Source organism: Pelecanus crispus, chromosome 4, assembly GCF_030463565.1.
Source record: "Pelecanus crispus isolate bPelCri1 chromosome 4, bPelCri1.pri, whole genome shotgun sequence".
In the NCBI taxonomy this organism is placed as follows: domain Eukaryota; kingdom Metazoa; phylum Chordata; class Aves; order Pelecaniformes; family Pelecanidae; genus Pelecanus; species Pelecanus crispus.
In genome coordinates, this window is record NC_134646.1 from 60,824,314 (window position 1) to 60,841,063 (window position 16,750).

Here is a 16,750-nt window from a genome sequence, read left to right on the forward strand (position 1 = left end):
AAGCAAGCTAGCAACATTTGATAACTCTAGCCCTCTGCTTGGTCAGCTGGTATCTGCCTCTATGTCATATTTAGGATGAAACTAAGACTGAGTTTTCAAGTTTCATGGAGCATCAAACACCACTCATTAATTAGTGCTGATTATGTTTTAAAAGTAGCTTATGATTTTACTGATCATATAAAAGAGGAACAGAATTCAGTTTCCTCAACAATATTTATTTTTGCTTCCAAGTACAAAGCACTTGGCTTTGTCACTTGGAAACCAGGCCAGGTCAATACTCAAGATGCGCACAGAATACGACACTGGGTAATATGATTCCATGTAACACTTTTTTGACTCCAGACTTCCTTGTGGAATAACAGCTAGACTGAGAAAGACAATCTCATTTTAAATCATAGGTTGTTGCCATTCTGGACAATAACCCATTTTCACATTCATCAAATTGTAATACTAACCAAAGTAACATAAGGCTTCATCTCCCATGCTTGTATGTTTGTGTTGTCTATTATTATAGGAGAGATTCTCATTTCAAATGCTTCTTTGGCTGAAAGACACATGTGCACAAAAGAATGCAATATAGTTAATTTCATTATAATAGGGTGGACACGTAACAGTTACACTAATTCTCTAAACTTGTAATATTTTTTAAAGTAGACAATCTATAACGATTAACCACTGTGTAAAGAATTCTTGCCACAGCTTGATCTGTTTCAAGGCCCTCTTAATTTATAAAACCCCCCATTGCATGTAAAGCTACTGAGATATGGCATTATTCATTTGAATTAACGTATGTATGATAATCAAGGAATGAAAATGCAGATGTGAAATGCACCAAGATGACTAATCAATCAGTAAATTAAACTAAAAAAAACCTACATGATCACCTTAAAGTGGACTTCTTTGTTGCATACAAAATTCTTGGCTTTATAACAGTCTTAAGATTAGTCCACTCTGTAAACTGTATAAAATATGAAAAATCAAAAGAATTATTGTAATTTAAATACACAGTAATGAAATGTTTAGAATCACTAGCTTTGAGATACAGCACCATGTTTTTGTAGCTATGTTACAATGCGTCTGAACAATCAAAGTTGTTGAATCACATATTTCTTATTAACCCATTTCTCCACTGGTTAGAAATTTGACAGCAGAAAAGTGATCATGGTTCAAATTTAGCAAATAAAAGCTTAAAAAGAGTTGTTCTATAGTGAGCTTAGCAGGAGCCACTATCAAAAAATAAACCAATTATGAAAAAAAAAAAGAATAATTTATTCTTTCTTGCTCTTATAATTTTGCTTTAAATTTGCCAACAATTTAGTGCTCAAGAGAAAAAATAATCAAGGTCAGGAAAATATCTGTCTAAGTGTTATTTGTATCAACATCCTCATTACTTATTGCATATGCATATGTAATGGCTTATCTCAGAAGAAATATTTCTGGGAGATGGTACAAATTACCACTCCAGAAATGGGACACAACCCAAAATACATACCATGATGAAATCTGAGGACAAAACAATCTTTTGACAAAGACACTGACATTTTAAATTGCAAAACACACAATGGACAGATGACTTCTGAGTTTGTGCTCATACTCTTTTTCCACACACATATTAAAAAATACTTCTATGATGGGATAAATGCTTGTCCTGTCACACAGGCATTACAAGACAGGCAGCTTTTTAAACAGCACATAAGCATTGAACTGTAAACAAGCAAGCTAATCCCTTATTTATTTCTCACCTCGTTTCCTGTTCCAGTCATGTGCTTCCCCTAAGCAATTGGGATCATAATGGTATTGTCCATGTTTATAAAAGTAATCATCAGTACTAAGAATGATTCCACCTGGGTTATCCTCAAGCAAAGTCCTGTGAAAGATCAAGAAGTAAATAGCTTTCCCCTCTTCTCCCCAGCCCTGATATCTGCTACCATATATATATGTATTTAGTCTCTTGCACAAAACCAAGATTATTTGGAACGGAAGCAGCAAATTTAGGTAGAAGAAAAAAAATCACCCTTCAGGCAAAGGTGATCGATAATAGTTTTGTGCCATTTCCAAAGGCTGAGGATATCCAGGGGAAAGAGCTGACAGAGGTTCCCTAGAAGTCTCATTTCAAAACAAAAGAGGTATTTTTCCATGTACATCTAGTGACATACTTTCATGCTGACAAATACACATACAGTTTTAATTGCACCAATATTTCTGGTGCCAGCCAAAGGAGTCTAAGCTCAATCTAGGCTTTTGGAGACTTAGAAAAGAAATCAAGAATTCAACCCAAGAAACTCTACACATACTACTTACACAAAAGAGTTCCAACAGCAGAACGGGAATTTCTGCCTATAAAGAGCTGGCATATTTGCACCCATGTTATTGGAAGGAAACACCCAAAACAAACAGGGAGTGGAAGAACACAGCAGACCTAATACTACTGCAGTGATCCTCTGCTGACAAACTCCTTCAGCCAGTGACAGAAGTTAAAGCTAACCCTTCCTATTTCAATTTCCACTAGAGGTCAAGGAGCTGCAAGCAACTCGGCTCTCTGGAATTATTTCTACTCATCATGCTACATTGCCATGTAGCCAGCAATTAGGGTATAAGTATTTACAAATGTCAGAATATTGTCTCTGCCTGCAAAATGTCAGAATATTGTCTCTGCCTGCACTAAGTCCTGTACACAATTAAGCAATTTCTTTTAGAAGCTCACAATATAGATGTTCTACCTTGCCAAATATGATTTTCCTGATCCTGGAACACCTCTGAGAAGAACAAGTACTTGACCTATAAGGTGCATCTTTTTTCTCATCATGTGACAAACAGGTGGCTGCTGTGCTTGCGAGAGGTTCAATTTTGAGTTTCTATCTTGATTTCCCCATACCTTCAGAGAAGGGTTGCTATCCCAGGCATTTGAAACCACTGGAGAGGAAAAAAAAAGTCCTTTTTCCAAAGTCCTACAGTCTGAAACAGGTGTCCACTGCCCTGAACTGACAGCCACAGGAGTTACAAAGCTGTGACTTCCACTGGATGGGTAAAACACAGGAGCCATGAGATTCCAGTTTTGTTGAGGTTGACATGGCGGTGTAGAAAAATTTAAGTTATAACTCTGCTGAGTTTGCTGAAAATCTTCAGCCTTGGGTGTTTTGAAACTGGATGTTTCAAGAGAGACATAGCCCTCTGGAAGAGAAGTGCTCTGGTGGCTGTTCAAGGCAGTCACTACCTCTTCATGCTGTTCCAGGCACTCTGAATTAGGATTTCCAGTGACAGCTACTCCAAGTTCCAGAGGTCTTTGGGATGACTCAACAGAAGCAGCAGTCATGCTTTTTTGATCCAAAACAGTATCTTGTGCCTGTTCAGAATTTCCATATGATATTTCTCCATTTGATTGTTCATAGACTTCTGAAGTTACATCATGCTGAACATGCATTTCTGACAAATCAGAATCTTCCAACGTGTGTGCAAAAGTGTCTGACGCAGCTGGTGAGCTTGTCTGGATGCTCAGCTGACTCACTGGCAGCTGAGAACAGAAGAAGTTTTCTAAAACCTCATTATTTGTCACTGTTTCCTGGGGAGAAAGTAGGACATTGCAACCTGAATCAGATTTTTCCCGTTCAGGAAATTCATTAAAGCCATCATGTTCCACAGAGTGCTTCTGTACTATTTGGTCTTTTGCAGAATTAGGCAATTCATCACTCGAGCTGTATCTCTGAAAGGCATTTTCTATTAAAGAATCCAGTTCTTCAGTCAGCTGCACATCAGGTGATAGGACCTTTTCTTTTTCTTCTTCAGAATTACTTTGTTCTGCAGTACTTTCCCCTATTCTTTCATTTGCAACAGGTCTTTGCTGATTAACAAGAGCTAGTGATGATGCTACTGAATCAAAACCCAAGGTTTTTGAAGATGCTACTCCTTTGGCGTGGGTGGACAGCTCTAGCAGATAATCCATAGCGTTTTCTACTGTTGAATAAGGTAAAGAGAATAAAGCGTGGTCAACTGAACAAACACAAGCTGATGTGAATGCATTTTTTTTTTACTTGAAAGAGTATTTATCACAACTAGAGAGACAACCAAAAAGACAGTTCACCTATCCATCTTTTAACACACCTTCTGCAACTCCCTTGATCTGTTTCTCATTAGAGGTAAAGGCAGAACTCAATACAGACATATTGCAAAATAATAACCTAACACGCATAAAAATTACTAAGGAAATAGTGTCTAGTGTCTAAAAATTATTAAGTTTAACTGGAAAAAAAAATCAGAACTGGGTGTTTAAATAGATACTTATTTCTTACCTATCTCATATAGGCAAAATAGTGTAAAATGAACTTAAAAACACTACTGAGGACTAAAGAGATAAAAGTATGCAAAATATGTTCGTTATGGCTAGGCCCAATGGAAAATGTCATACCTAATACAGCCTGAAAAATCCAGTATCTGCATTAATTCTTTGTAAAGCCACTAAATGGAGTATAGGTTGCCTGTGATCAACATGAACAAAATGAAAACCTGGCACAAGCATCATCTGAGCTCTAAAGCTAAGCTGTTTTTCCTGAAACACAGTGTAGCAAAAAGTCCAAGTCCATTGAAGTGCAACTCCTTCTGCACACCCGTTAAATAAAATCTTCCTTGTCCTTCCATCTTCTCTATGAGAGCAACTTACTATTACTCATATGAAAAGATTCTAATCTTTCAATTTTTAAACTACGGTTAACAGTACAACATAATAATGACCTCGGTGTGTTTACTGAAGTCTCCAATAAGCTTCTAGATAAATCTGTAATTTTGGTAAAGGTAAATCTTATTAAGAGTTCAAAGCATGAATCAGTAATTCCATCAATTTCAAAAGGAACAGCAATCATAGCAACAAGCGTCAGACTGCTATTAAGTTATAAACTCCATACAATTTAGGTAAGGTAAAAACAGCAATAAAAGCAGTCCTTTTAATGGCTACCTAGCTTTCATACGTATAAAAAATGCCAAGGTCTGCCTTCTTTGCAAATAGTCTTAGAAAAATCTCAACTAATCACATCTGATCATATGAATACAGATTGATTAAAATGCTCCATATATGACTTATTCCCCTGCCAAATAACTCCTTGGATGTTGCTGTCCAGCACCTCATCCATTACTTTTATTATAAATGAATGAACTTGTATATAGAAGAATTTCAAAACCACAAAAGCATGGGCACAGACATGAAAATAGTCTGTCAGGAGAGGTGGGTACGTAGCTTGGCAGAATACAGGGGGAGAAACACAGTCCAAGCGAGGCTGCAGAGAATTCAACGTGACTAACAGACTTTATCTTGCAAAAACTAATCCTCAGTGGTGATGACAAGATGACAGTGCAAAATAGAAAGTAAAACAAAACCTCAATTCAAGTATTCAAGGAAAAGCAAACACTGCCAGGACCACATACGGTGTACCACTGTCTTAAAAAACTGTGATCTAGAACATAAAATACCCCTCCTGCAGAAACAGTTTGTGCATCTAGAAGATACAGCACAGAAACTACTTGGAAAAAACAGATTCTCCTCACAACTGTACCACTGCCTGCTCTGTGTCACAGGAAAAGCCACTTAAACTGTACCTCCATTTAGGGAGCACACTGCTACTGCAAATTACCAGCCTCACAGAAACGTTGTCAAACTTGGAGAATCTTGCATGGAAAGAGCTATAAAATTTCAAAATAATATGACTCACCTACTCATTAAAAGCTAAACTCACAAATACGCTTGCAACACCCACACCAACTTTTCTGAAGTCGCCCTAGTTAAGGGCTGTCTGTGTATGGAACAAAACTGTAATGCCAACTGTACATTATTTACCTTTAAAATCACATTCAGACAGAACCATATAAACCACACTAGGATCCAAGTCAGAAAACATTTCTGACATGCTGTTGAAGAGCTCTTCCTTATTGACACTATGCACTGCTGGTGACACTGAGTGGCTTGGGTCCCCTTGGGATACAGCAACAGCAGTTCTGTCAAAATTGCCATTCTTCCGAGAAGGACTCCCACCAGTTTTCCTTCTCCGCGGCATTTTGTTTTCTAAAAATCAGCTTGCTTTTCGTTTTAGTCTGTTCACATGAGGCTGACAGCAGCACCAAGCTCAGAAGTCACAAAAAAACCTCTCATAACTGGGATATGCATAACAGAAATAGCAGACCTGGAAAAAAGAGAACAGAGAAATTTTAAGAAAATACACAGTCACATTTCCACATCTCCTATTTAGATAGCTAAAAGGTCAAAAAAAATACACAAGCATCCAGGAAAGCATTTTCTAGAAGGCTGCCTTTCTTCTTTTCAAATGGCTGACAGCTAAGTAGCAGCCTTATTTTCCAACTAACTAGATACTGAATCTGTGTCTGGAAGAGAGAACAAATAAAACAGAGTTTAAAAGAAAAATCCAGAAAAGTAAAGGAAGCAATGCAAGGCAGCCAGTTCACAAATATTCCTCTGCTAATACCTACTGATGACCAGTTAACATTATGGTACGCTTCTACTCTGTTAAAATTCAGAAACTTTGCTCCTCTTAAAAAAGTACTGGAAAACATAACAGACATCTCCAAATCTTCCAGAAGTCCTTTATGTCTCCCCCCTGGATTTTTTAAGAGTAAACAGTTAGGGTTCTTCAATGGTCAAACACTGGCATAGGTTGCACAGAGAGGTTGTGGAGTCTCCAACCATACAGATTATCAAAACCTGACCAAACATGGCCCCGAGCAATCTGCTCCAGGTGACCCTGCTTGAGCAGGTGGGTCGAACCAGATGACATCCAGAAGTGCCTTCCAACCTTGGCCTGTGTGGGGTTTTTTAATTTGTAAAAACATTTTACAGCTTTATAAGCCATAAAGCAAGAAGAGGCTTCTGTCCACCACCCCCCCATCATAAAGCCTTTGCATACATCTAGTTAAAACATTATGGCATCTATAATAACTGCAATTACTGCATTCATCTTGTATAGAAAAGGAAAGCAATTATTAATTGAAGTACAAGCACAGAGTATGGTGTGATCTCACTCTTTTCTTTATATCAAATAATGTCACAGCTCTCATAAGAAACTAATTTATAATTTTTACAAATAATTACTCAGAAGACAAGCAAAGCTTGGTAAGGCTGAGAATCAGAAGTTAATTACAGCAAAGAGTCACTATTTAGTGATAACAGTTACTGAGTAGGCCATGAAATACCTGTTTCTATATAAAGATTATTTTGCCAGTGATCACCAATTACACATGTGCAGATAAATCAATGACAGCACTTCTAAATTCACTTAGTCCTTCCCTCCTTGGATCATTGGCACACAAATGACGATACCAGATCAGTGCCAGATTCAGACAGCACTTCTCCATTATTCACTTGCAATCTCTTCCAGCAACCAAGAGAAGTATCATTTAGAAGAGTGTGTACTGTTACGTTCCCAAGTCATAGAGATTTCTGTAAGAAAAACAGACAACTCCAGGATCCCAGGAGTTTCTACCATATGTATATAGACCTTAGACAGACAAACGAGACAGATGCCTGAAACAATGAAAAGGTCAAGGAAGTCTGAAATGCACAAGGAAAACAATACACAGGAAAAGGAAGAAGCAGACTTCCAAAAATAAAGGAGAAATGACAGTGGAAGATGCTCGGTAGCCAGACTGAGCTGGGACAATCGCAGCTGTTTTTTTCATTAGACTTTTTTTGGTTCACCTCTCTGATTAGCCATCCTTACACCATTCTTTACTGTCACAAAAAAGTATTCAAGCAAAACAATTAGAAAAAAGTTATAGCAAGTCATGGTTTTTCAAACTGGTATTCCCAATTGATTCATCCTTCAGCCACTAAAACAGGTTGAGACCTAACCTCACACAATGTGTCAGTGCTAAAAAGTGCGACTGTTCCTCACTAAAACAGGTTACAAAGAAAAGATCCTGCAAGGGAGAAAGGTATTCATGCACCTTGATATTACTGAGCACCAAGGGACTTCAAACAGAACATTCCAAGCGCTGTCAATGTTTTAATCTGACTCTCTTACAAGGATCAATCCTGTAAGGACCTGCTGCTGAAAAACACGCTCTGTAGCTAGGATTTTTAACAATCGATTGCCTTACACTGGGAAGGGAATATCCTATAGTGAAGTATTTCCTGCATTAGGCTGTGTATCCCACTATATATTAGGATGCCTTACTCTGATGACCTAACAAAGCCACATACTTCAGTCTGCATGAATCTCAACCAGCGAATTTACACTGCATTGCTTCAGGATTATTGAGGCCTAAACTGTTTATCACAATTCATCACAGAAGGGAAAAGGTGGCAGAAGGGAAAAAGACATCCGTCACCTCAGAACTTACACACAGGTCAAAACCTTGGTGACTCCCACTACATCCACGTATGCCAAGGCAATGCACTGATCCTCATTTTGTCCCATCTCTCTATCTAAAGTCTTAGTAAAATTGTAGAAGTTGTTAAACCTACCAAAAAGATAGATCAGCATTGCCCAGGATTTCATTTAAATAAGCTATTTACTGTGGCCAGTATCGCAGACAGATATTTTGACACAATCTCCTTTGTTTACCACAATATTTTCAATGAAATTCCTGGACAGATTCCTGGGTGATATCTTCTGTTGATATTACTAAGCACAATAAAAAGACATAAAAATAGATGCCTGCGTGCATACAAAGCATACTGTACTATATTACATAAGAGATAACACTAACATGCTCAACTGAAAGGAATAATTTTCACTTGCTTTTAAGAGTGTGCCCTGAACTTTACACAGGATTTTATCTAGGGACTTGCCTTTTCAGATATTCCTCCTTTTGAAAATTAGTTTACTATGAAAGAGGAAATAATTTTGAATAACCCAATACCCAGACTTGCAGGTCAGCTATATTCATTGGTTCTGGATAACATCATATGAATCAGTCTGTAGTTTGCTGTGGATGAGGTTTTTGGTTTTTTTTTTTCCCCAAGATAGATGAAAATGGAGTTGTAATAACATAATGATTTGAAAGAGCAGGGGGGCACTGAACACGCTGGAAGGGATTTCTAGACAATTAGCCAGAGGCTGCAATATACTCAGAGGTTTGCTAGTCAGTTCTGGGTACTGCCGTTCGACACACATCCAATTAGAACAAACAGCTGTTTCTTTTCAGCACTGATGAAAAACAATGCTCCTGTGGCAGTCTCAACTTCACCTTTAAAAACAAAGCAAAACAAAATCCACAAGCACCTCTTTACTCATAGTTCTTCAGAAATACACATCTCCTGACTTTAAGGATCTCCTCCCAATTTAATTCAACTACCACAAACTATGTTCAAAAATCTGCCCATATGAAAATTACCTTCCAAATTAAGCAATCTTACAAGTAAAAGAGATATTAAGATACTGGTATTCTCTACAAAATAAGGTAATTTTCAAACCCTACCAACCTAGAAGAGAAAAAGTAGATTTGTCAGGTCAGGGCACTTTAACATCATCATCTTTCTAGCTGGCCAGAGTTTATTTCTGATGGTAGATTATGAGCCTTAGATGTTGCCTGTTCCAGTACTGCTACCCCTAAAGAGCTAGATGGATGCATGACAGACATTCTATAGGCACAGACACACGTAGCCAGAGATCAACATCCATTACAGGAAAGCCAGTCACTACAGAAAGAGGCAGGCACTGATGTAATCAACCTAACACAACAAAATTTTCTTTTCTGTTTGACAGACAGAACAATGAAATGTAGAGAAGTGGCCAACCTGGCACAGCAAGAGGATGGACAAAGACCTCAAGTCTCAATCCCAGCACCTTCCTAACAACATTCAACTTTCCTTTCCAGTGAAAGGAAAACCAATCATTTCATAAACTAGTTCTAAGAATGTGTTTATAATTTCCTAGGGGAAAGAAAGAAAGACCACCAATGTTTTCAATAAATACAAAGTATCTGTCAGTTATACAGAAGAGGAAAAATATGTAAGTTTTTCTCTCCCCCCTCCATTTTTTGCATTCTCATACCTAAATTAATAAACTAATTGATGAAGCATTAGTCTTAGGAAATATAAGAAAAATCTTCCATAAAGCATGGAGTGAATTTAAATCAAGGAATTCCCTTGCAGTTACACATTCCAAAAGGATCAATTTTATTTTCATTAATACAGTTGTCCATAGAAGAAATTAATCCAAAGTAGCAGAAGTGTAATAGTCATCCTGGTCAGACTCCTCACATTAAGGGGAAAAAAATGTAAAAAAAAAAAAACAAACCCCAACCTCCAGGCTCCAACATAGGTAAAGCAAATTATAACTTTACTTTGAATTTCTGTAAGGACAACTTACAATTAAGTTAAAGTGTACTCTTTCTTATGACACATAATCTAAAGAATTCAAAACATTTAAACCATCCAAACAAAAATATAAGGCATGAAAAAAAATCCCCAAGACCCTCTAAAACAATTTTTAATTTGATTTTTTAGTAAGATTTTTAAAAAAGCTAAGATTTCATTTTTGTTAGGAAGTAATTGCTAATATAGATGTGTCATACACAAGCCATCTCATTGCTGACCAGTACTGTTTTATCAGTAAACTTGCTGTGAAGAATTCTCCCAGAACTTTGAAGAAATTACAAAAAATCAGGCTACAAATGCATTTTCTAAAACTAAGCTAAAAGGCACAAGTCATGTTTACACTGAGGCTCCATTAAATTTGTCCAGCTAAACATCTTTCGTTTTCCATAGCAAAAGCTAGAAATTCCCCCCTGCTTTCTAAAAACTACTATATATTGTTGAAGAACTGTATTTTTACAAAATCAAACAAAAGCTACTATAAAACAGTATTAGGCGCAATCTGACTGTACTAAAATTTCTGGAAAAGCAAGGTAAGTCTCAGGCTTGAGATATGCATTATTGTTTCATTTTCAGTGTAATATGAAAATGTATATGCAGTTGCTGAATAAAGATGTGATCAAGGCCTGACACATCTCGTACATCTTTTACACTGGGATGTCTTCTTGGAAACCACACATGGCAGCTTGCATTTTCAAGATGCATCAAAATTCTCAAGTAGAGTGGACTGACTGACTGCAAGTCCTAGTGCACATATAATCTCAATTATAGGAAGGGAAGGAAACAGCTAGTATTCAAGAAGAGACAGAACACACATAATAAAGGAAGAAATATACTAAACTACTTTTTAAGTGAGTTAGTTGATACTCAAGTATTCACAAAGCTCTTTAAATCAGAGATACTGTGTTGGGAAATGATGAGCAGAAAATATATTTTTTCAAAGTCATTACAATAACTTATTTTTTAAGCAAACAGACCAGAAAAATATTCTGACCACTACTCAAGGTTTACTAAAAGCATTCAGCAGCATGGCACATTTCTGGTTTAACTGTGATCAAGTTCAAATGACAAATAAGTTATCAACATTACTTCTCTTCCTTTTTTAAGGACAAAGGAAGCCTCCGGCCTTGGCACAATGTAACATTTAACCACCATGACCAAAGCTGCCTGATTTGCATATATTTTAAAATTTCTCTGATCAATTTAAGGAAGTTAACCCCATAAACATAACAGAGGTTGGGTTTGGGACTGGCATTTTTTTTGTTTTGGTTTGCTTTTGGTTTTGTTTTGTTTTGGGGAGGTGTTTAAACAATTTTTAAATTTCAAACTATATAAAATATTTATCATTAAATGTTCATTTGAATCTTCTGGCTTTCAAAAAACACACACACACATATATACTGACATGCTGGAGACTGAAACAAAATTCTGTATTTGTAATTGAAATAATATAGCAATGTCACAGAACTTACATTTTCAGCTTCACTGAGTTGCCCCACAGTAGGTCCCTTCTCATCTTTCCAAAACCACCACTGATGGCACATTCAATAAAGATCTGCTGTTAAAAAATATAATGCACTCTTCTGTCAGGAAACCATACTTTCAAACATACAAGTTAGACGTCAGCAGAAGTGGATGCGCCCTCCTGACAAAGGAATGATTAGAACACAAATTAAAATGATATTTTGCTCACAGACCATACAACTTAAAGCAAAAGTTTTAACACTGAGCAATACATGTAATTGTTTTTAGTAGATCAAGCACAGCTAACATTTTACTGACAAAGTACCCAACATGCCAAGCTGAGCTCAAATGTAAGTTTTCCTAAGGATAAGAACACCTACTTGATTTCAGCTGCTGATTTCTCATCTAGAAAAGCTGACTTACATCACATAGAGAAATAACACAACGGCAACAGAATTAGTTAGGAATAAAAGTAAGTTTCCTCACTTGTCATTCCACTTGGTTCTTCACCACAGTTCTTAACCATCTTGAAAAGGTTTACATATCCATGCTGGTCAAGAAAAGATTTGTTCCATCATGTGGGGAATTAGGCAAAGAAAACCTGGTACATCAAAATCAGAATATGTTACTTACAGATACACCACTAATTTGCAATGCCCTACCGATGCTAAAAAAACTGCACCTCTGTTTATTGAAGAGGCTGCAAACTCCTAATCCACTGTGTACACACCGAAGATCTACTCAAAGCCTGGCTTAATTCCAGTACACACATTAGCCTAGAGCTCACTTTCCTGACAAGAGTCTTGTGCTTTCAATCAAATTAAAATAAATTAAAAAAACCCAAAACAACAACAACAAAACCCCCTACGAGCATACACACCTAATCAGGTAAAGAATTTGGAACAAATATTCTGTCGCACTCTTACCACGGCAGGTTGAGGACTCAACTACCTTATAACAGTCTTCACAAGAGATGGAGAAACCAGCCTCCCATTTTGCATCTAACCTCACTCCACTGCTACAAAGCAGTAAGAATTGTCATCAAAACATACACAGCACTTCACATAAGCAAGAACTTGATGATAAGAATCCAAATTTACAAAGGACAGGTTGCAGCCAGAGAACGCTGTTCACCCCGCTCTCAAACATGTGGCTTCATAAAAACCACACCAGGAAAGGCCGAATTTTACAGAACATTTCATCTCTGAAATAAATTCAGCCTAGAACAGAACGAAAAGGCTGAAGTGTACCTGGTAACAGTGTAATGCTACATTATTTCTGCTGCATTTTTTCCACTACTCAGGTTTCTGCTTTCTGAATCAGGCTCTACTAAGACATGTATTAACATACAAAGGTTATTTCCACACTTGTTCACTTGCACCTTGAAGTCTCATAAATGGAGCAAAACTAGCAAGTATTCAAATACAAGCACATGAGAAAAGAGCAGCTAATGAAATCAAACTGAGACCAAATCATTGTACTCTCTAGTTGTATTTATACAAGAAGCTTTTTTTTCTGGACAACATTCAAGTCCCCTCTCTAAAAATCACAAGGTAAAAAAGGGAAGGAAAAAAGGAAATGCCCTCCAGCAGATTTTTCTCAGTAAGCTTAAGAGAAGCAAAGGAGACTGTTTGGGAGCCTTTTGTGTTCCTCCATTTCTGCCAGTAGTCAGCAACAGAACAGGCCACCTAAATGCTTTGTTATTTAATGTGAAAATCTATACCCAGCTAGAAACAAAATGCTTTTAAAAACACTTCAAGCATCTTTTCTGCTCTTTTCCTTCTCCCACTCAGTGTTATTTCTACTGGTTGTTCCAAGGGCTTTGGCTATTTCAACAGTTTTAACTAAGGTCGTCTTTTCACATCAAATTCTGTCAAAGTGCAAGACACTGACGCATATGTCTCAATACACTTGCTTTACACAATCTGCTCTGCTAGGGGGCTTTTCCACTTTTGTGATTTTTAAGCCTTGTGTATAGCCTGGACCAGAGACATATTCTTTTGAGGCAGCAGCAGAAAATAAATTTTGCTTTGAGTACAAAACAAAACCTTTGCCCATCAAGTACACACACAGTTCAAGAGTACAAAACCAGCACAAACTCATCCGAAGCAGATGCTTAGGAAGTAAATACAACTTTCAGGAAGAGCAGAGCCCTGTCTGCTAGGAAGGACTCAAAGGCTCTTCTCCACATGCCACGCCATGAGAAGTCAACTTGCTGTGGCAGCTGGCTGGTGTTTGACAGGCGACAGAAGCTGTCGAATTCCACATCACGCAGTTTCCCCTTCGGCCGGGAAGCTGCTCTTGCCAGAGGCCCTCCGTACAGGTGAGGACTAGCTCTCAGAAAGGTGCGCTCTCGGAGACAGGCAGATCTCCTGCTGGGTGCACATGATTAAAGCAGCGAGGGAGGAGGAGGAGAGACACCAGTAAGCACACTCTCCAGCACCAGGTCTGCTTGGTAAGAATTACTTCTGTACTTGCATTCCTTTTGCTGTGTGTTGAAGGTCAAAGCTTGGGACATGGCAAAAAAAGTGGCCTTGGGATTATGGAGGGTGCAGATATGCAGCCTGACGAGCTAGAAAAATCAACGAGCAGTTGTTTTCCTTGTTTAGGTGGAAAGGGTTGTTGCTTGGGTTTTTTGGTTGGTTGGTTTGTTTCCCCCAGAAAATAATAAGAGTATCTGCAAAATGTCATTCCAACCCCACGAGAGCTTAGAGATACCAGATCCTTTTAAAGCTTCCCTCCTACACTCTTCGGTAGCCTCCCATACAGCTCACAGCCCTGTTCAGGCATGGTGAAGCAAGGATTACCCGTGCCCGTGCCAAACTCAGCTTTGTGGGGAAATCTTCCGGGAGGCAGAGCTCTGGGGCTACCTGGGCTTTCCCCAGTGCAAAGTCCACATAGCTCAGCTGCTTTGCCGTGACCTGTGCCAGGCCACCAGAGCAATGTAACAGGCTGTAACAAAGGAGACCAGACTCGTGGTTATGGTGGTGCTTCTGTAGTTTCACACCTCCAATCAGTACTACTGCTTAAGATTGTATTCCTGCTCCATGTTATAAAACAGTGAGAAAGAGACAGGTATTTGGAAAGAGAAAAGAGAACTCCTGCTAGACGGAGCTGCAACTTGCCCACACCGTGTTTCCAGAGACTCTTGTCCAAAAGTCAGGCTGAAGGTCAGTGAATAAAAGTAACATGTCTCTGCAAAATTACAGTTCCTCAGCACAACAGAATTTCCTTTCACATCCTCTCCAGATGAATTTTCATACCCATGTCTGAAAAGCCTTCATACAGACAGCAGTGCCTGATCTTGTAATTCAAGACTTGGTGCCTCTCTGAATTGCTGGAAACAGCTTGTAATCTTTTATAAATTGCAACTCTGGAAAGATCTAGCTAAGAAGCTATGATATAATCTAATGCACAAAATACTTGAGGTTGATAAAAAAAGGAAAATATGACATTATAAAGCTGAGCAAGACTCTCCTAATGAGGTTAATTTTAATACTGCTATATTACTGTTTCCTGTTTCATAAGGATTTTTGGTTTGGTTTTTTTTTTTCCTGTGACTCAGACCTGGCCAAAGGGCAAGCATTTATTTTAGTACTCGGAAAGTCAGCAAAAGGGCAGCAGCAAGCATGAGGACTGGTTCCATCAAGATAAGAAGATACTGTAAGAGGAGTATTACTGAAGATCACAGGTGATGCTTATTAGTATAGGCACACACATGCAGGTGGCATTATGGAGGAAGGAAAAGCGGAACATTTAAAGAATACTTATTTAGAGTTTTCTGCACTGGCAGCAGTCAGGGCTGCCAATAAATGCAAACGCTACTTCCCCAAATCTTGGCTTGCTTTAGCTGTTGATGCAAATGAAGGCAGGTTTACTTTCTTCTTATAGATGATGCTGTAACTCTAATGCGGCTGGGAACAAAGGCTGTCAAAGACTCAGACTCCAGAGCATGAATCTTCAGACCTATGTAGACACCTAACAGGGCTTCTGCAACATGACCAGGTCTTGGTTCTGGTGCTTCCATGCGCAAAGGCTGAGAAGCTCCACACCTTTCGCTTATGTCTGATACACAGAAGAACTCAAAGGCAGCACTGTCTGGCCAGCTTTCTGCAGTATAAGCTCTTCATACCCGCAGGTCTGCTTAAGACCTTCAAGTCTGTCACGCGTACAGTGCTGCATTCTGGTGATCCCCAGCTGCCACTTCCCTCCTTACAGCCTCATACAGTTTTCAGTTCTGTGACTCTAAATGAAGGTTTGTTGCACACTGGGACAAAGCTGAAGCACAAGAAATTTTTGGACTTCAGCATGGGCTCAAATACAGAAACAAAATCAAGATGCATTCAGGTTTGCAGAAAGCGCTTGCACGAACAGGAAACTTATGAGAAGATCATGACTGCCGGAGCATCAGCACACACAGCGTGCTGGAACATAAACCAGAGTTTTCACCAAGGTGTTAGCTATTAACCAGCAACCTCAGAACAGTAGTGGCCACATCAGGAAGCTGAGGAGTCAGGTTGGGAAGAGACGTAAAGCAGTTTGTGAACTTTGCTGGTGGTCCACATACAATAGCAACATGAGAACCGCTCCACATTTCCCAAACAGGAACATACTATAGTGACACGTAATACTGATTCAAGTTGCACCATTACAACTTAAAACGCAGTTACAACTTAAAAAAGGAAGCAAGAAACCAAATCACATAAAGAAAGCCAGATAGGAATAAGAATAGCTTATTCATGTAGACATCCTAAATATTTTCGGGGGGAAAAAAAAATTAAAATCACATATCAGGTCCTAGGCTGGAAACTACATTACACAGACCTATCAGGGCAATTATATCTATTTCATATGTTCAAATGCATTTCCCTTGCTGAAGCCACTAGGCCAGCTGAACAGACATGTTCAGCAGACTTTAATAGCTGTGTATGTACTAAAAACTGTTTTCAGCTTAATGTAAACCACATATAG

The 16,750-nt window shown here is 38.4% G+C and overlaps 1 protein-coding gene across 1 annotated transcript in view; it reads right to left on the reverse strand.

The window, feature by feature from the left end:
- Positions 1–11,876, reverse strand: part of N4BP2 (NEDD4 binding protein 2) — a 33,467-nt gene extending 21,591 nt beyond the window's left edge. The window contains exons 1-5 of the mRNA XM_009490637.2: positions 11,788–11,876; positions 5,822–6,164; positions 2,721–3,951; positions 1,743–1,867; positions 456–544 (exon numbers count right to left, since the gene is read on the reverse strand). Coding sequence (XP_009488912.1) covers positions 456–544; positions 1,743–1,867; positions 2,721–3,951; positions 5,822–6,038 — 1,662 coding nt within the window. The 5' untranslated portion in view covers positions 6,039–6,164; positions 11,788–11,876. The remainder of the gene's footprint in view (positions 1–455; positions 545–1,742; positions 1,868–2,720; positions 3,952–5,821; positions 6,165–11,787) is intronic.
- Between the last annotated feature and the right edge of the window lie 4,874 nt (positions 11,877–16,750).